This window comes from Schistocerca serialis, chromosome 7 (assembly GCF_023864345.2).
Source record: "Schistocerca serialis cubense isolate TAMUIC-IGC-003099 chromosome 7, iqSchSeri2.2, whole genome shotgun sequence".
Lineage (NCBI taxonomy): Eukaryota > Metazoa > Arthropoda > Insecta > Orthoptera > Acrididae > Schistocerca > Schistocerca serialis.
The window spans coordinates 415,644,168-415,665,788 of NC_064644.1; the positions used below are offsets into that span (position 1 = coordinate 415,644,168).

General features: G+C 37.8%; 1 protein-coding gene and 1 pseudogene across 2 annotated transcripts in view; both read right to left on the minus strand.

Annotated features, from left to right (window-relative positions):
* Window positions 1–4,490: 4,490 nt before the first annotated feature.
* The window catches only part of LOC126412291 (zinc finger CCCH domain-containing protein 11A-like), a 64,406-nt gene continuing 47,275 nt past the window's right edge, over window positions 4,491–21,621 (minus strand). For both annotated transcript variants that reach the window (XM_050081804.1, XM_050081803.1), the window contains 2 exons: window positions 8,368–8,580; window positions 4,491–5,417 (listed from right to left, as the gene is read on the minus strand). In XM_050081804.1, the coding sequence (XP_049937761.1) occupies window positions 4,717–5,417; window positions 8,368–8,580 (914 nt within the window). In that variant the 3' untranslated portion in view covers window positions 4,491–4,716. The remainder of the gene's footprint in view (window positions 5,418–8,367; window positions 8,581–21,621) is intronic.
* Window positions 11,185–11,301, minus strand: LOC126413645 (5S ribosomal RNA; annotated as a pseudogene).

The window sequence follows — 21,621 nt, forward strand, 5'->3', positions numbered from 1 at the left end:
GCTTGGGGCGTACGTAACCAGCTACGGCGTCAACCTGGAAGGAACAATTTACAGCTGACCCTAGGACGGTGCACTCCAACTACTGTTAGAAGGGTTAACACTTCCCCCCACTCGCTACTACTCAAGAGAAGAGAGATTTTCAGACATACAGTTTAATTATGGGACCAGATCATGGTGTGAAATTGAGAGTCCTAAAATTACAAGTAATTAGCACAGTGAGCAATCTGGTTTAATAAGAAAGTGGAAAAAATAGGTAAATACGGATTATATTAAAGTCACCTTTATCTGTATGTGGCATGATAATGCTTTTTCTGGTAAAATCAGACTAGGTCACCTGTTTCACAGATTTTCAGCACAAACTGAAATAATCATCTAATTCCTAAATGCCCTGTTAATTTCAGTAACTCTGAAGGTATGATGCATACACATTCAGTGTTCTTGACAAATTCTACATTACTAGATGATCTGTTTCTTCCAGCCCAGCTCCCTCTTCCTTCTCTTCATTATAATTGTAATTATGTCAAAATCCACTCTGGTCTCTGATCCAATTTTTTTTTTTTTCCCTAAGTAATTCCAAAATCTCGCCGTTGCTCAATGACCAATCATCATTTTTCATATTAAAGTCAGTGCCTCACGGAAATGTACAAAAAAACAAAGTTGGTAATGAATGGCTGGAAAGAAGATTAACAATAAAAGTCCTGTCAATGGCAATGTCATCAGAGGCTCAGCACACACTTTAATATGACATGGATAGGGAAGAAAATCAGGCAAAGAAATCATTCCAGCATTCAACATAAGCAATTTAGGGAAACCGTGAAGTCTCTGGAAAGACACTTCCAGAGGGGGAAGAAGTCTAGTAAATTGAAACTCGTGGCAGCCTACCCAAAATTATGGCACCTCGGATGCGAATGGTTCCTTGAGGTTTTCAGTGTACTACTAAACTTGTACAACATTTTTACTGAAATGATCATCAATATGCTGCTGATAGGGAAGAAAATGTAAACCTTAAATAAATAAATAATAATTCAATGTGTGAGATTCTCTTGCAGGAGTTTTCTTGGGTTTTCTGTTTCTCAAAGCAGTTTCTTGAATTTTGTTAGAATAAGCATGTGAAAATGAAATCCAAACTAAGTATGGCACTAATCTTTTTTTAATTATGTTGAACATTTACACATAATTATGTATTAATGCTTTTATTTCTTTTGTGCTTTTCCCCCCCCTGAAGAGTCATGGTCTGCCACTAGGTGTTCAAACTTGTCCTCAGCCTCAGTTTGGCACTGACCATTCATCTGCATCAACATGTGGTTGATGGTGATTCCCACATAAACAGTCAGTATCTGTTGCTGTTTAACACAAGAGACTTACCCTCTCGTAGAAGATGATATGGCCAGAAAGGACTAATATTTTGCACAAGCTCAGTATAGAATAGGTCTTGCACTCCTACTCTCATGTAAATACCGTACGATCAAAGAGACAGGTGGTTGGAAGTAGGAGAGGTGTATGGATGGACCGGAATATTACAGACTAGTTGTGGAGCAGATGCTAAGCATTTAAATGTTAAGAAATGGGGAAGAGCACAGATGGATGATATGATTTGGCTGTTACTGTCAGAAGATATACTGGATATTAAAGGAGATGATTCTTTACAGCCAGTCAATGCTGGGTGTCGAAGATCTGTTTGAAGACCGGGTATGTGGTGAAGTATCTTTCCAGCATATTGGGCTAAAGGTGAGCTACCTATGGATAGCAAGAATTTGTGGGAGAGTTTTCTCTTGTGGAATGGGTGTGCGCTATCAAAGTTCAGATAAGTTAGGAAAGTTGCTACTCACCATACAGTGGAGATGGTGAATAGCAACTTTCCTTTTCATAATATTGTTACGTTTGATCCTGGATTTTCCATTGTGTGGGGTAAGTTAGGTTGTTTTTTGGTTTTGATATAGGCAGAGGTTTTTATACAGCTATCAGAGATGGATGCTAACACCCAAATAAGTAGTTACACATTGCATCGTGTAGGGACATGTGAAATGAATAGGAGTGTTTATGGGGATGTTGCAGATGGAATACGTTAGTAAGAAACTGTCAGAGTGTTTTGAGAGGTTGAAGAAGCCTCGAGATTATCTTTGAGGTTGCATAGCTCATCATGAATAGTGACAATATTATCCTGGATCTTCCATTGTTTCATCATGAATAGTGGTATTCTGTTGCAAGAGTATGATATCACATCATAAAACTTCTTGCAGTAGTGTCTGGAGTGTTGCTCCAGCTGTTGAAGAACGAGGGCTATGAACTGGGGAAAAAGGAACATGGAATTGCAAACTAGGGATATTTATCGAGGCAACAGAGGTAGCTCATGGATTCCTGTGCTATGGAAATGTATCTTTTAAGAACTAAAAATGGAAGGAATTCCTCTCCCAACATTCTGCTAACTGTGAACTAACAACTTTGTTTTTAGCCACTTTTCAACCCATGTCATACAATCGTATGTGCAACACCAGCTTTCTATACAACATATCTGTCAGTCCCTCAATCTCCCTCGCCACTATCTCCAATATTCCCTCTCTTTCATCTACCTTTGTCCCTGTTTCTATATTATCTCCATTTTCCAATGTATCATTGTCTTAATCCACAGCTTGTGTCCACTTCATATGTCAATGAATATTAATTCACACTGTTCTCGCATATGACTCCCTCACCTCTATTTTATCCTGCTGTTTCAATCCCTTTGTATCATTTCCATGTGCTATTCGAACATTCTGCTACCATTCTGCTTTCCACTTGTTGATTGTCCTCTCTACTGCACTATACAAGGAGTAATTATCTCCAGCCATTCAACTGTTTTTGTTCCATTCAGGACTTTATGTAATTATATATATAAACTTTGTAATGTTTCCCACATCTAACATGATATCTTTAGCAGTGCTGACTCCTTAGTTACAAACTAAACAATATCTTTAGTTATAAGCTAAGCATCTTCAGATTCATACTTTGATCTGCTACCACACTGCCTTTTATATTCATACCTTATTTGTCTTACAATGTGAGCAATAGGACGCTGACAGTGTTATTTTTCTAACAATGAAAGTAACTCTCAATTTATTTTATTTACAAATACAAAGGGTAATACAGTTTTATTTTAATGTAAGCAATCTCACTCATTTTTTGAACAGTACATGTGCTAAAATGTTCCCCCAAAATTGTGCCCAAATCTTCCTTGTAAGCTGCACATTCTGTATATTACGGAAAGTGTTTATTTTTCTTTGTGAAAGGGTTCAGATGAATCACAAAACAAAAGAAAGTCTGACAATGATGGGAAATGGATCTGGCCAGGTCCTTTTAGTGGAAACGTTCTGGCAATTATCTCAGTCCATTTAGGGAAACCACAGAAAACCTGTATCTGCTGTTGCCAACACTATATTCCAAAATTTGCTACATCACATCACACAATGAGGGTTACCTGAAGAGGAAGCAAGTGCAACAGCTGCATACTTCAGTTGGGCCTTTTGTATATTATTATGCCTAATATGAGAACAGTGTGATTGGTCAGTTTATTAAGGAGTGTTTTACAGAATGAATTGCACTTGATTATGCCAGGATAAGTGAGGTCTTGCACAACAACCACTCTGCAAAGATAAAATTTCAAGTGTGTTTGTGACACTTTGACAATATTCATGAGACTTACTTCAACAGTGCCAACACTGTTTGCAAATTGAGTATCAAGAGCTCCTTTTCACGGTGTGCCTCACTGTCTTGACCAGAAGCAGTTTCATAAGTGTATATTACAGCTAGGGACATCATCGTGACATACAACAATGATGGAACAACCAAGGAATCTTCTTCTCGAACAGGCAATAATTTTTTAAAAAATTATTCCACAACAAACACATGATATGTATTGTTCTACTACTGCTCAAGTGGTATCTTCGGCAAGCACAAAGTACATGCACTTAGCATAAGGGGCAGAAAACACCGATTCCTGGGGCACAGTCTCTAGTTAATTTCTGTAAATTCAACCCTTTTGTAATTATGTATCATCATACATAAACATGGTAAGGATCAAATGATTTCATGAATGTAACATGAAATAATCACAGTTCACTATACTTTACTAACTTAACAAGAACAGAATACAAATAATGATCATACGTTAATTAGAAGTTCGCCACTTTGTGACCTATAATAAAGGTCAACAACACACATCTTAATTAAAGACCCTTTTCTTGTGAAACATTTTCTCCAACCTGTCTTAATAGAAAAAAATAATAGACTGGGACAATGAAAACACTGTAAACATTCCATGCATTCACTGCAAGGGAAAAAAATAGTGTACAATTTTTAAATACGTAAATCAATTTGACAGTGATAAACAAATAATATACCAACAAGAGATAACAAATTTTTACACAGATGTAAACTTGTGAATTATACACCTGAAGAACTGTAATTCACACATTATGCTGCACGTTATTTTACTTTGACGCTCCCCCCCCCCCCCCCCCCCCCCACACAAACTTCCATACATACACATGTGTACATGTACACAAACAATTAAATTAATTAACAACTGGTCTTTAAAAATGAAATGTGAACATGTGGCTCATTCCTCTTTTCACACTATACAAATGGAATGTGATATCTTTTGCGGTATCAAGAACTGTGATAAACTGTTCCACATCAGACACACTTATAAGGCCACAATTTGTATAGAGAATACACAGCTCACACGTTAAGTAACTCATCGATGTCATCAAGGACAACATCATCATATGTTGAAATCTCATTTGCTGCTACTGTACCATCAGTCTCTTCATCAGTTTCCAGCAGTTCATCTTCATCTTCCTCTGCTGTCATTTCTTTGAACATTGAAAGTGGGGGGCATTCACCACGAAAATTCTCACGTGACACACCATTGGCTTTCAGATCTCTCGTTGTACTGTCTGGCATTCCCAAACCAGACGACGTTGTTACTTCGGAATCTCTACGTCTTTTTAGTTTGACAACACCAGAATGGGTAATAACATCTGGTGGTGCCCTGGGTGGAGGTTTCCTCCTAAGTTTTTTTGGAGGGGCAGAAGTCCTCTCGAAATCTGCTAACCTCTTATACTGCACCTCACTGCTACCTGCTTCACTGCTCTCTGTTTCCTCCTCAGTCACTCCTCGTCGACCACGTCGTATCTCTTCAAGAGTGAGCACTCTAAACGTGGAAGGATCTGACGCACCTTCAGTCCTGCGAGATATCTTGGAACGCAGGTCACTCGGAGCTTGTGGCGCACTCCCTCCTCCATCGTCTCCGTAGCCATAGAACGCAGCAGACTCAGCCTGGATACGTTCTAGTCTGATCTCCTCCAGGGTCTTAACATGCACCTTCCTCTGTGGCTTCTTGGTAGGGGTCGTGGTAGGAACACTTTCATTGTCTGACTCTGCAAGAACACGCACAATAGCAATATATTAGCCAAAATCTGAAATTTTGAACTTTTCATCTGAAAAGATTTTTCTCTCTTTTGGAGAGGCGATATTGCCAAAATCAATCATTAGATAAGAAATGGCTTTATTTTACTACTTTGGTGGCATTCTTGCAGATCAGCAATTATTTCATACATACAGTTTTTGTAAACATGTTTATTTGTCACTTATTATATATATTTCCTGCTGCAGCAGGACTGGTACACAATTTCTGCTCAGCAATAAATAAAAACTGAATAATATTGAAGATCAAAACAATACAGTCGCAGTATTACTTTCCATAGTAATGAAAAACAAAGAAACGTTATTCATAAATTGTGTTCCATTTTAAACTATACAATAAAATCTGAATAAATGAAGCAGCCAAATGGAATAATAGTGCCTGCACTAAAATGGCAGTACTCTGCAGCTACAGAAGCAGCAACTTTATATACACATGAAATCTCATAAAAAGACCATTATTGCAAAATTTTCAGATGGAGATGTCACAATAAATAGAGTCTTCAAATTGACAAATTTTGATGATTAGTACATATTAAGAAGGATGAAGGTTGAACACAACAACCTAACCTATACCACAAGGTGATAAGTAAAATGCAACACAGAACCAGGAATCACAAATTCTAGTCATATTTTAATATTGTGTATTGACCCCACAATGCAATATAAATATCTTTCCACTCCCTAAATTCAGTAATTAATAATAATCAAAAGCACACATTGTGGCATTGTAGCTTTCTGCATACACATGCACCACAGACAGACAGGTGAGAACATCAGTATATGCTAGCACTTTTCTAATAAACATTTATAAATTATTGCACACAACTAAAGAGACTGGGTATTATACGTTAGTTGTACAAATTAATATCACTGTGGCGTACTTTGGTTATTAAGTCAGTTCTCACCACCAGGAAATACAATAAACATTCATCTCTACTTACAATATGACATGTTAATGAATAGGCAATTTCATTATGAACTCTCACATTACAAAAGATAATAATATAAGCATACTCTACGTTAATATGCTTCAGGATAGTTCACTGCCATAGAGCAGTTTCATACTTCTCAGTTTTGTAGTTACTACTCAAGTACAAGATTCATGAAGAAAATGAATTCTCACAAATATGTGCACTAAGTCATTAAAAGACCCAAATAAACTGAAGTGGATAGCAGCAGAAATTAATATTTTAACAACTAAGCAGCAACAGTTCTGCACACCGATTAAAGATAGCTAACAAAGACATAATCTAGAGTGAAACTCATGGGATCAATATGTAATACAGGATTGTTGTTAATATCAGCTGTATTACTTTTATGTTCAATGAATCATTCCACTTTTACTGTAACAATCATGAAAACTTATTATTCTGCTATTTTATTTTTTCAATTGCTGTTAACAGTGCCTTGCAGATCTGTTTCTAAACAAAATGGAGTAATACAACTGTAACATGGTATATGGATATTGAATTTTAACATAATAATTAACAATGAAGCTGACTCAACGATTTCACAATATTACGTGTAATAATTCAAAATCACAATCCAATAGGAAGGCATTTCCTGAGTATTAAGAGTCACAGATCTATTTCCCCCCCCCAGCAAACAGCACTCAAGTCTGAGAAATTTTCAGAATATTAGTATTGTGTACTGCAGGAACTTGGCAAAATATCCTGGCTGCATTGGTATTACTGAATTGCACAAAGAAGAAATGCACAGGATAACAGTCCGAATCGTTTAGTCTGAATATAAACGAGTTCTCATTTCTAAACATATTTGTCCAACATGCTGCAACTAATAGTACCAGTGCAGTAGTCTGATAAAAAAATAAGAAGAAAAGGACCATACCCACAACTGAATATCATTTGCAATTAGTTCTGTAAAAAAATTAACAACCAGTCTTGTCAAAGCACATACTTATTGCCATGGTAAATGAGCAAAATTACTTGAATAATTGAGGAAAAATACGGTATGATCGAAAGAATTAACTATGTTCTCCTAAAGCAAATAATCAAGCTTTCATAACATTTCAAACATATTAGAAACACAATTAAACAAAAAGAAATAAAAGATCTGATAAACATATACTCTTACAATGTCAAAATAACACATTTATAATTAGATACATATCATGTTATAATAATTACTCAAAAAAATTTAATTCATGACTTCATTGCTTTATGTTATAATAATTATGTAATAACTCAGCATGACAGCAGTGTTAAGATTAAAATGATGTCACTTCTGAAACACGGATCATGTCCAAGTTTGGAGACAAATAACAGAAGATCCAACATTTTAATCTACACACAAGTATTACAGAGACCAGTAATACTGTAACATAATAACATCAAATAACTCAGAAATATAAATGCTTTTACATGTGGACTGAAAAAATGTCTCCCCCCCCCCACGCACACACACACACACACACACACACACACACACACACACACACACACACACAAACACAAACACACATGGAAAAACTACACTCAACAGGCAGACACAAACATGATGAGCAAATAACTGTGTAATGTCAGAAACACAATCTCCCCCCCCCAAGTACACACACAGACAGACAAATAGAGATAAATAAGCATGGGACGGAAAAGCCAAACAGAAAATCAAAAATAGTCTGCCTTACTATGTGGAACATAGATCTATGCCACTTATAAAAATGTAATTCAAACAACACTTCTCCCTACACCATAGGTGAAAAATACAACCATGTTTATCAAGAACCAAGATGATTGATTCTCACAAGAATTAAGAAACACTAACCCTCTGAAGAAAACACAGAGAACATCAAGTGCTGGCACTCAAGATTCAACTGTTGAAAACTGAAGGATGTATTCTCAAAATCAAGATGTTAATTGCGGACAGTCTAATAGAGCCGCATACCTTCCTCAAAGTTGACTACAAGAGGATCAACAGGTGGACTTCCGTATCCAGCAACACTGTCACTTGCACTTCCTGGCTGCTGCTGTTGTAATGGAACAACAGGCCTGCGACCACGTCCAGCGCCCAAAGATGATGCATCTGCTTCTGTTGTTGTGGGCAGGACTCCTCCAAGGCGGTCATTGTTGCTATAGCCAGTGCTCACTTCACCGGGTGCTGTGGACCATATGAAAGGACATCAATATTATCATCACCACAGTCCCTTACATGTGTGAATGACCTACCCTTCACATATAAAGCGAAGATGTTAATTTTTCTAGAAGACACAAATCTTACAATTAAGCTTCTCAGAGATATAGCAACAGAAGAAATTGTTAATGATTACTTCAAATGACTGAAGTCATTCTGTGCAAATAAATTTTTAATAAACTAAGAATGAAGTACGTTCAAGTTCTCTACAAGCTCTTCAAGGTCCGAGCATCTATGCCGCGAAAATCTTTATTGGAAGAAATACAGCACTTTTCAAATTGCTAATTTCAGTGAATTCTCATCTTCACATAATTTTTACCTTCAGACACAATTAATAAACGGCTTACCTTATCAATACATATATAAATTTAAGTTCCCTCACCACATTTTTTTTCTATATCTCAGGATAATCTGAGAAAATAATATAGGGATTTTAATACGGTTTTCACTAACAGACAGACTCATTCACAAGGGAGGTTTGTGGGCACAAGAGAAAGGCAAAGACTGCCCAACTGCAGCACAAAGCCAACACAAACTACCACATTTCCTAAGGGACCTGTGTTACATGATGTATCAGATATTAATTTGATGAGAACACTTTTTTTTTTGTATAGAGTGAATGTTTAAGGAGTGTGAAACAAAAGACAACTGGGACGTATCTCACAGAAAATGTAGCTCAAGCGAAACCAGCAGTGCAGTTGGGTGAACTGGGTGGCAACGTACGCAGTGGCTCGTAAACAAAATTATTGCTACATTGGACAACTGGCCCACCTGGAGGTACTTAGCTGCACAGAGCTGGAATAGGTCACTAGCTTTGTACATTTCCACTTGCTATTACTGCTACATCGGACAGCTCGCCCTGCTGTAGATACTTAGCTGTGCACCAGCTGGGGTAGGTCACTACTTGCTATTACAAAAGTACTTTCAATGGCACCATGTCACTATGACAGAGAAGGGGAGCGGGGGACAGGCAGCAAAGAGTGACCATTGAAAATAATATGTAATGTTCACTCATAGTCAATTCCTAGTCATCATTTGAAGGAGTACACTTGCATTTACTGAAACACATCATTGAGCACAATTTGAGACTAGTGACAATGTTCATATTTACAACATTAAAAGAAATAAGTGGCCCTCATTACTTCCTACACAGTTGTCAGTTGTGCAAAAAGGTGATCAAAATGCAATTAAAAAATGTTCATCATTTGCCCAATAACATTCTTCTGGCAAAACTACTTACTCTATAGACAAATTTTAATTAAAAACTTGCATAATATCTGATACAATAAACACAAATTTATAAAGGCAGGCACTCACTTGCAGCTGAATTAGTTTTTGTTTATTGTCTCCATCCACGAATTTTCATTGTCATAATAGAACATGCATGTAGGAGTCAAAGACTTTTACTTTACTCTAAAAGTTAAGTGCATTTCAAGACTAACACTATTAGTGTTAGACAAATATGTTCATATTTGTTTTTAATAATATGTGAATGGTAAATCTGTAGCCATACACACAAAAAATGATGTATACATAACTTGCAAACTGACTCTCACCAAATCATATCGATAGAAATTGTGTAAATGATTTCGGAAATATGGAATTATGTACCTATCTGCAAGACTTAAGTGACTCCTATTCCATTACAAGCACTGTATACCCCATTTGAGTTGATTACATAATATTAACTTTATGGAAGAATCTGCTGCTCTACATGATATTATCATAATTTTTTCAACGATCACCTACAGGGCACACAATCTTTCAATGCTACTTCCTCTACTTCACCTAACTTCAGAATACCCAAAGCATTGCTGAAAGCCACTAGAATATACCAATGTAATAGCTTTTCTGAAATTTTTTTTATTAAAAAACCAACATGGTTATATTTTTTCCCTCCGTCATACCACACATCAGCTGTGGCAAGACACTTGTTGTTTGAATCACACAAAACCATCCACATTTAAGCTTTTCATGTTCGCCCTAAACAAGTTAAGGCAAATGCCAAGAGAAGATACCTTTGAAAAAGACACAGCTGACTTCCTATTCCGTCCTTCCTCAAACTAAGTTTGTGCCCTCTTTCTAATGACCTCATTGTAGATCCCAATATTCCTTTCACACAACTTTGTGAAAATTTGATTGTTTAAACAATCAACCTTCACTGATTTGAGATTCACTAAAAAATAAGGATTTGAATATATTGTCTCATAAACGGGATAACTTTCTAGCACTTCAAATATAAAAATCATGTAATCTGTAAAACAGGTTCATCACTAGTGATTGAGATAAACATATGACATAGCAACTTGACACTACTTTAAAACAAGTGTCAAGAAGAACATGACAGGAAGTTGCTCATCTTTCTTCAAGCACTCCGTCTTCAGGCCCCAAGTGGCCCACCAGGACCATCCGACCGCCGTGTCATCCTCAACTGAGGATGCGGATAGGAGGGGCGTGTGGTCAGCACACCGCTCTCCCGGTTGTTATGATGGTTTTCTTTGACCGGAGCCGCTACTATTCGATTGAGTAGCTCCTCACTTGGCATCACGAGGCCGAGTGCACCCCGAAAAGTGGCAACAGCGCATGGCGGCCAGATGGTCACCCATCCAAGTGCCGGCCATGCCTGACAGTGCTTAACTTCGGTGATCTGACGGGAACTGGTGTACCCACTGCGGCAAGGCCGTTGCCTATCTTTCTTCAAGGGTAACCCATAAATAACTTCTAATGGCTGTGATGGATTTTTGAAAGGAGATTTTGTCTCCAGCGAAGACATTGTCAGAGGGGAAAATCTGAATGGTACAGTTGGCAGCATTGTTACTTAAATAATGTATAAGGATACCAATATAAAAAATTTTGCACTGGAAATGGCAATAAAAATAAGAGAAATGAGTATGAGGAGAGAGGCAATAAGATATGTGGCAGAAACCATATCATCTCTCAAATACGCACCTGCCTGCCACCACACTTGAGGAGGGCCAAGTTGCTTGTAGTACTGTCCTTTACACTAGCAAATACAGTACAATCTTGTTAGTACATTCCTCACTACCATGTATCCCACACAGTATGTCAATTTTTGGAACTCCCAGTCCCAACTGCAGTAAACACACATTGAAAGACTCGTTTGTACATTCTCCCTACCTTCTTAGTACATACAAATGCTGGGGTAGCTGCCACAACTTTTACTGCCAAGAGTGGCGGGAGTAGGAAATTTGCAGCTGTGGAGTGCAGAAATGGACAGAGAGACAGTGCTGGCAAATTTGCAAGTCTCACAGATCATTTGCTATGGTATAAATGATGTGTGGAAGTAGTTTGTACAGGTTAGCAGTCGCTTTGATGACTTCAAGACGTCGGTAGTGGCCAAACAGTAAACTGTATAGCGTGTAACTCAGATGCTGGTGTTCTTTGTTTGTGATTATCTTTTGACTGACTCTCAGTTTGTGATTTTGGTTGTGTTAAAAACAGTGTACTGGTACGTCATTTATTAAAAGACAGTGAGATAGTTTACAAATGAAGAAAAGTCTAACACTATTCAGGAAGTGAACAAACACACACACATGAAGTGTGTTCGTATTGTTCAAAAACTGAACATTCCTCCATCAACATTACATAAAATTGCGAGCAAAAGAAAAATAATTAAAACATTAGGTTTGTAAGGAGGAAAAATGGCAAAGGAAAGCAAATGTATAACAATTAATTTCCAGACCTGGAAAACATGCTACTGAAGAGGATAGAACAAGTTCATGGTTCGAATATTCCAACTGATAGTACTGTGGTTCATGCTAAAGCAATATATTTGACACTGAAGTTGGGGCTCCCAGATTTCAGAGTATCTAATGGTTGCAGCAAAATGTTCACGAATGGACACTGTTTAGTGTATAAATGTCTTTGATGTGAGGCTGGAAGAGTACATACTGATACAGGTCAGTCAAGGAAAAATACTATTCCCAATCACAGAAAACTACAGCCCCAATGATGTTTTTAATGCAGATGGAACTGTCTTATTTTTTCACCTTCTGTGTGACAAAAATGAGTTCAGAAGTGAAAAATGCCATGGCGGAAAACTTAGCAAAGAGAGGCTGTTGTATTATGTTATAATGAATGTGAAACATGAAAGTTGGAGCCACTAATAATTGGAAAGGCAAAGAGTCTACGATGCTTTAAAATGTGTGATCATTTCTATGTAAGTGTATGCCTAACATGAACGCACAGGTAACAACAGTTACATCGAACAATTCTTAGATGCATGGGATGCAAGGTTGTGTGTTATAAATAGGAAAACACACCTATTTATTGACCGGTGTGCAGTGCATACCTGAAATACACTGTATCTGCATATGATAAAAAGTAGAGTTTTTTCTCCCAATTCTACAAGCTACCTTCAGCCACTTTACCAATGCATTATAAAATGCCTGAAACAAAAATACAAAAGGTTCTCATAAATAAGATGCTGACCTATCAAGATACTATGATGAAAAAGGTTACGACCTTGTATGCTATGCATTTTGTAAGTGCTTGGGATTCTATACCAGAAAGCACAATCTCTAACTGCTTCAAGAAGACTGGCTTTCATTAGACACTTTCAGAAGACACTGTGCCAGAAAATGTAGGAACTGTAGCTGAACAACAGCAGCAAATAATGTAGCAACAAGAAAACACTAACTAACTTAGTTTTGATGAATATACTGGATGTGAGGAAGGTTTTGCTGTCTGTCAGCCCATGAAAACTGACAGTGTCTTGCAAGAACAGATGGAAAAGGAACAAGAAAAAGTGAAGATGAGGATGAACCAGAGCATTTCTTACAATGTTAAAAGCTACTGAATGCAATGGACACACTTAAGCATTATGTTTCGATTTTTGAAGTCGATGAAGAAGTGATGGACTTTATTAATTGAGATAGACAATACAATATTAATAACATGACAAAATCAACAATAAACTGTTGAATTTTTTCCAAACCTTTTTACAGACAGGACTTTGCACTCTATCCTGCTGTGTTACAGTGTAGTTAAGCAATAAAAGATGTACAATATACTGATAGATTGTTGAAATGACAACCCTTAGTCAATTATCTGTAGTGTGGAGACACACTAAATGAAAAAAGTTTTGTTTGTTTTGAGAAAAATAATAAAAATTGTAATTTTAGGGTAAAATTTATTTTTCCTACATCACATGCCTTTTTATGTATTTTGGATGCTAGAGGTTAAGCTCTCGTACCACATGACCTTCCTGCATTCCAACTGGCTGATGGTAGAAGGGTACACATCTGCTACATCAGATTTAGCCAATGTCCCCATATTTAACACATTTTTGGTTCTTTTATAGTAACATGTAACTTAGAGTGTTTCTGGGCGTGATATTCTGAAAGTTTTCTCAAAAATGGGACATTCTGAATAATAATTTACAGAAATAGCACATCAGGAAATGTGGTGTTATGAGACTGCACATTACCCCAAATATAGTACCCTTAATTCCATATTTACATTGACAGAAGAATCAAATCATTATTGAATTAGGTATTGTTTGGTAACACATTTCCCTGTTTATGAGGTTCAAAATTTGTGGTCCTTTCAAAAATGTGCTAACAAGAGTCCACTGTACTCTAATAATGAAGAATAGAATGATGCACAATTACAACTTAAACAATCAAAACTGCTGTTCACACTCAACTTTAAATAAAAATACAATACTAACAGAAAAGAAAAAAACTGTCAAACAGACCTGCATCAGAACGGACAACATCCACACACTCACTAACGCAAATGAATCTCGCACACGCATGACCACAGTCTCTGGCTGCCAAGGCCAGTCTGGAAGCAGCACTGTATGATGGTGGGGGTAATGAGGAGGCTGGAGTGGGGAAGGGGAGGGATAGCACGGTAGGGGTGGAGCATGGTAAAGTGATGCTTGTGGGAGCATACATGGAGGAAGTGGGGTGAGGGTATGGCAGCTTTGTGCTGTTGGCAAATTAGACAGAGGGGAGGAGGGGGAGGGAAGGGGGCAGAAAAGCAGAAAAGGAGAGAAGGAAAATGACTGTCCATGCATTGGTGGAACAGAGGGCTGTGTAGGAAATGAAGAACATCACGTTGGGCAGTGTGCCAGCAACTGAGTGGTCCAGCTGTTTCTTGGTGACAGTTTTCAGTGGCCATTCATGGAGACAGACAGCTTCTTGGCTGTCATGCTCACATAGAGTGCAGCATAATGGTTGCAGCTTACCTTGTACATAATGCAACCAAAGATCAATGTTGAACCCTGCCTGAGAGTTCACTCCTCCCTCCAACCGTGATCCACCCCCACTGCCCCCAAACCACCCCTCTTAACTTCCCAGAATTTCTTAACCTCTAACCCTGCATCAACACCATTCCCCAAATCCCTCAACATGCAAGCTAACCTTACATCCACAGAGAGAAACACAATCCACCACCTAAAAACTGATCCCGACATTAAAATCCTACCTGCTTAAAAAGGTTCCACCATTGTTCATCCCCCTACAAACCCTGCTACAGTGACCCCATTCCATAAATCCAACAGAATCTCCAGTATCTCCTCAAATCCCTAGACCCATCCCCAAACCACTCTCTCTCTCTCTCTCTCTCTCTCTCTCTCACCCCCCCCCCCCTCACCCCTATCACTCCCTGCACTCCTACCTTCAACACACTTCCATGGAATCATCCAGGGTGTGCCATTGTGACCAGTTACTGTGCACTTCCTGAGAGAATCTCTGCTCTTGTAGACGAACGCCTTCTTCAGCCTATTATGCACAACTTACCCTCCTATATAAAAGATAACCACATCCTCCACCGCCTTTCCACAGTTCCTGTTCCTTTACCACATGGTGCCCTGTTCATCGCTAATTATGCTATCTCGCTTTACACTACATCCCTAAAGCCCATGGCCTTGCCACTATTGCACACGACCTTTCTCAATGCCTGGCGGATTCCAGACCTACAACCCCCTTCCTTGGTTCCATGACCAACTATATCCTCACCCACAATTACTTCTCCTCTGAAGGCATCACCTACAAACAAATCTGGGGAATAGCTATGGGCACCAGCTTGGCACCATCCTATGCCAACCTAGTCATGGACCATCTAGAGGAATCTTTTCTAATCACTCAGAATCCCAAACCCCTCACCTGGCTCACATTCATTGATGACATCTTTGTGATCTGGATCGATGTTGAGGACATCCTATCCACATTCCTCCAGAACCTCATCATCATCATCTCCTCCATTTGCTTCAACTCAACAAGCCACCTTCCTCTATGTTAATCTCTGCCTCAAAGATAGCTACTTCAGTACATCCATCCATGTCAAACCTACAAACCACCACCAATACCTTCACTTCAACAGCTGCCACCCACTCCATACCAAGAAGGCCCTTCCATAAAACCTAGCCACCCATGGCTATTGCATCTGTAGGGACAAGCAGTCCCTCTCGAAAAACATCAAGGGTCTCACTGAGGTCTTCACAGAGCGTAATTACACTCCCAATCTAAGACAAAATCAGGTCTCCTGAGCCTTATTTCTCCAGTCCTCCATCACCTCCGAAAGTCCCACTGTCCGGCCACACAGGAGCACTCCTCTCGTGACTTAGTACCATCCAGGAATGGAGCAACTAAATTCTCTGCTAGGGTTTCGAGTACCTTGTCCTACCCAATATCCTTCCCACCCCTTCCATAGTGGTATTCTGCCGCTCACCAAACCTACACAATATCCTTGTCCATACCCACACAACCTTTGCTCCCAAAGCCTTGCCTCATGGCTCGTATGCCTGTAACAGACCTAGATGCAAGACCTGTACCATACATCCTCCCACCACCACCTACTTCATTCCAGTCACAAGCATCACCTATCCCATCAAAGGCAAGGCTACCTGTGAAACCAATCGTCTGGTCTACAACCTAAGTTGCAACCACCATGCTGCATTCGATGTGGCATGACAACCAACAAGCTGTCCGCCCATCGACAAACTGTGGGGAAGAAACAGCGGGACCATCCATTTGCTAAGCACACTGCTGAACATGACATTCTTCATTTTAATGACTGCTTCATAGTCTGTGCCATCTGGATCCTTTCCAATAACACCAGCTTTTCTGAATTGTGCACATGGGAACTCTCCCTACAATATATCCTACATTCCCGTAAACCTCCTGGCTCAACTTTTGTTAGTCATTGTCCTTACCCACCTGCCACCTTCCCTGTTCCCATTCCAGCACTACACAGCCCGCTGTTTCAACTACACACTGTAATGGGACACCCTCCTCTAACATTACCTTTTTTTACATATAAATAACTGATACTATGTATACTATCTATTCCTGTATAGCTGAACATTCATGGCTGTTTCACTGAAAGAATTTCATTTCATTTTGTATACGATGTATTATATTTCAGGCTAAAATGCATAAAAAGAAATTATTTTGTTAGTACTCTGTACGTACAGTTCAAATTATTCTTGTTTTAGAAATATTTGAAATAAGAAATTCTGGCATACTTAAAAGTCATTTTATTAATTGGACTAACTAATGTGAATTGTTAAATTTATTTCTGGATTCATTTATAGATAATGATAAATTTTAGCAAAGATGCTTCTTTTGTCGAGAAAATTTGTAAACTCTTTCGCTTTGTAAACTTTTTGGAACAATTGAGTACTGCAGAATGCAAAGTAGTAGTGTGCATGCCTCTGATGGAGACAGATGTATTTATATGATCAACACTAATAATGTAATTTTGAATATTAAGTGGACATTGTTAAGATGGTGTGATATTTAAAAATGTGACAAAGAATAAAATTCAAGAAATATACAGGCACAACTTCATCAGTTATTTAGTCATCAGGAACCCACAACATTAACTCAAACTTTCAGCCACAAGAATGTACCCCTAGATGCAAGAAGTGGAACCAACAGCAACTGGATGCAAGAAGTGGAGCCAACAACAACAAGAGAAAATGAAGATAAATAAAAAGTTTTTCTTTCGTATATCTTACACCTCATTAAGCTTTTGAAACTAATGAAGACACTAAGAAAAATTTAATAGTGATGTATTGGAGGGTGAGATACAGCATTTTACTTCTCTCCTTTTCTGCTCCCCCTCCCCTTTGAGCCTATCCTCCCAGCTGCACCTTGCTGCGCTATCCTCTCCCCAACTCGTTCCTGTATGCTCCCAGTAGTAGCACTTTACCGTCCCCCACCCTTCCCTGCTATCCTTCCCCCTCCCTACTCCAGCTTCCTTCTTACCACCACAACCACCACCACCACCACCACCACCACCACCCAGTTGCTTCTCCCTATCATGTGCTGCTGCTCACAGTCTGGCCTTGGCAGCCAAAGATTGTCATGTGTGTGTGTGTGTGTGTGTGTGTGTGTGTGTGTGTGTTTTGTCTACTCTCACGAAGGGCTGTTTGGCCAAAAGCTTTGTCGACAGTTTGTTTTTCCACACCTCTCTGTAATTCAGCATCTCCAGTACATAATGAGCAGCAACTATCCTTTTCATAATATTGTCATTATTGCATTCTGGATTTTGCCAAACAGAAAAGAAGTCAGATTTAGAACCATTGTTAGATGTTTATAAATTTTACCGTTAATAACATTGTTTTTTATTTACTATCAAATATCACTGAAAAGCAGATGGGGCAAGCTAAGAACTTTAAGTTTTCCAATTAGAGGTGAAACATGTTCCACTCTCTGCAATGCACAGATCAGATTACTCTTGAATTTCTGATTTAGTGGTCTCTCTTAACTCCAGAGCCCATCTCCACGTTCAAGTGTGTTGAACTGTGCTTACACAATGGACATGCAATAAGGTAAATAAGTTAAACCTTTGTTGCGGAAGAATTTTTTGTAGTCGGAGTGGAGGCAGCAGGACTATTTCTGCTAGATTACAGACAAATAAATGCTCTGCATTAAATTCCAAATCAGTTCATAAAGTCTTATGGCAGAATGTAACACAGTGTTAAAACTGACATCCATTAGACACACAGAAGCACTTCATGTTTTTCCCCAAGAGGAACATACTATATGTTAGTTCTAAGAAAAATTTCCTTCCTTGCTTCCTTGTTAATCAAATCAATAACATCACACAGCACTAATATTTGGAGAACATCCATACAATACCGTTACAATATGATGTATCATCCATAGACTGGAAAGAGTAATCCTACACCTACATTAATATCTTTCATGTACATTAAATTATTTTCCACAAATTCTGATTAGTAAATATAATATTATCCTGTAAGGGGATGGATATTTTAATCATTTGTGTTCAGCTACGTAAACATATTATACCGCACTAGCTACATACATTCTTTTCTTTACCAAAGACATCTGTTTGAACCTATTTTAGCAGCAAATCTTTCTGAAATAGATTTCTTAATAATAGTATTTTCTTCAGCTGACAAGGCACTGCCACAATGAATCTGTTTATTTTTCAGTTCAGCAACAATTTACGATTGTTTTAAAATAAACCATGACTCAAAGGTCATACTTCACTCTGTCAAAACACTGTATGAGGCACAAATATGTATCTCCCTAGTAGTTTTTACAGAATACAGGGGCACATGGTCAAAGAACATCTTGAGCTTTGCTTTGTCTCCAATTGGAACTTGCATGAAATACTAACCATTTTATTGTAAAAGCCAAGAAATAACTCCTCATATTGTTAGTAAATGAAAGTTGACAAAATTTCTCCATTTGCTTATGTTCCTGCTCTTCTGACACACCTTTTAGCATACATTTTATGGTGCTGCAACTAACAGTGGGAGTCTTTGTTTGGAGTTCAGTGATTAATATCAAAGTTCTTAGTAATGTCTGGTGCATCAGTCTAGCTTTCACAGTATCTGCTCCATTAGTTTCTTTGTTAATGACATTGTGGGCCTAGACAGTGCACTGGCCACCCCTCCACCAGTGATCTTGTCCTTACTCATGTCAATGTACACACACACACACACACACACACACACACACACACACACACACACACGTAAATGGCATTCAGCTGTCCTCCTCCTTCCTCTGTTTCTACACATCAGTAATGCGAAAAGCTCGTGTGTCGCCGAGTCAATTTTTGATCATTAGGTATAGTTCTCAAACAAACCCTAAAGTTGGCATATATGATATTATCTGCCCTTCTATTTGTCAAATTTCTTTTACTGGAGTTTGTGTAATTATCCAGAGCCAGCTCAATTCACTTTAGGATTTTAGGCTTCAAAGGCCTGAATCACTTTTAAGCACCTATGCAGAATATAGAATTGGGCACAAATCTTTTGAAAATCCAACCTGAAGAATGCCTTTCAGCATCTTAAATTACTTTTGTTCCTTCCTTCCTTTTAGCCATTTCTAATATACAACTGCTGGAAGAATAATATTACATTATAAGCAATATCCGCTAATTATCTTGTTATTGCTATCGATACTGGTAAGGTAACAAAATATATGACATAAAAGACCATATCTTTTGATTGTACTGACGTAGAAGCTTAAATATTTTACGCCACAAAAGGACAATAGACCTTAGTATATGATGACATAAATTTCAACTTCATACGTGTAACCATTCCTAAGAAAAAGGGGTCTAGACAGACAGACACATAACAAATGGCAAAAAAATATTTTTTCATATGATATAACTGCAAATTAATTATTTTCAGATTTTTTTCCTTAATTTCACTGTGAAAGCTTGCTGCTTGCAAATTTTATGATTCTAGGTCAATGGGAAGTGCCTGTATGTTTTGATGAGTGAGTTTGCGATTATCAAAATATATTAGGTAATTGGCCATATCTTTTTGAGTTAATTGACTTAGGAGCTTAAACTTTTTACACCATGGGCAAAACATAGCCCTTAGTGCCTGGCATACACTTGAATTTGATATGTCTACCAGTTATCGAGAAAACGGGTATTTAACGGATGAACTAACAGACAGATATCAAATAAAAAAAAAAAAAAAATAAATAAATAAATAAATAAAATAAAATATAAAAAAAGAATCTTCATACGATATAAATACAAATTAACCATTTTCAGGTTTTTTTCCATTAGGTGTACTGTGAAACCTTCCTTCTTGCCAAATTTCATGTTTCTAGGTCAATGGGAAGTACCCTACAGGTTTTGATGTGTGAGTTTGCAAGTATCAAAATACGTGACATAAATGGTCATGTCTTTTGACTGTACTGACTTGGAAGCTTAAACATTTTACACCACCAAGGGAGTACAGACCTTATTGTGTGACAAATTTCAACTTGGAAAATCCAGGATAGAATGTAACAATATTGATAAATTTCAACTGATACATCTACCCATCCCTGAGAAAAAAGGGTCCTAACAGACAGATGGACAGACAAATATTTGGAAAACAAATGAACAAAAAATTTTTTGTGTGTGATATAATTACAAATTAACAATTTCTGGTTTCTTCCTTTACTTGTATTGTAAGCTATAGGTTTTCATGAATGAGATTGTATCAAAATATGTGATGCAAATGGCCATATCTTTTGATTGCATTGACTGAGAAGCTTCAATTTTTTAGCCGTGGCAAGGAACCATAGAAATTAGTATGTGGCATATATTTCAACAAAGACAACAAAGTGATCTTATAAGGGTTCAGTTTTTATAGACTGAGACACAGAACCCTAAAAATAACAATAAAAATGAATTTAAAAAAAAATCAACTAGAATTTATACAAGTCTGTGTGGCTGCTCCTGTGAGTGTGTGTAGATAAATTAGAAAAAAAGTAATGTGCCTTTGCTGTCATATATGCGTTGATGCATCACACGTCGGCTAACTTCAAATGAGTGACTGCCTTTCTATTTTTCTGCCTTTTTTTTTTGTAAATGAAGTTTTTAGGACTACTCAACAAAAACAACGGACATTCCAAAGGTATGTGCTAACTTTATGTTGAAGGTACTAGTGATTAGATTAACATTCCTGGATGTTAAATCTTACAATTATACAGGGAATATTTCAAAAATAACATCACATATGTAGAGCACAACAAGCTACAATGAAAA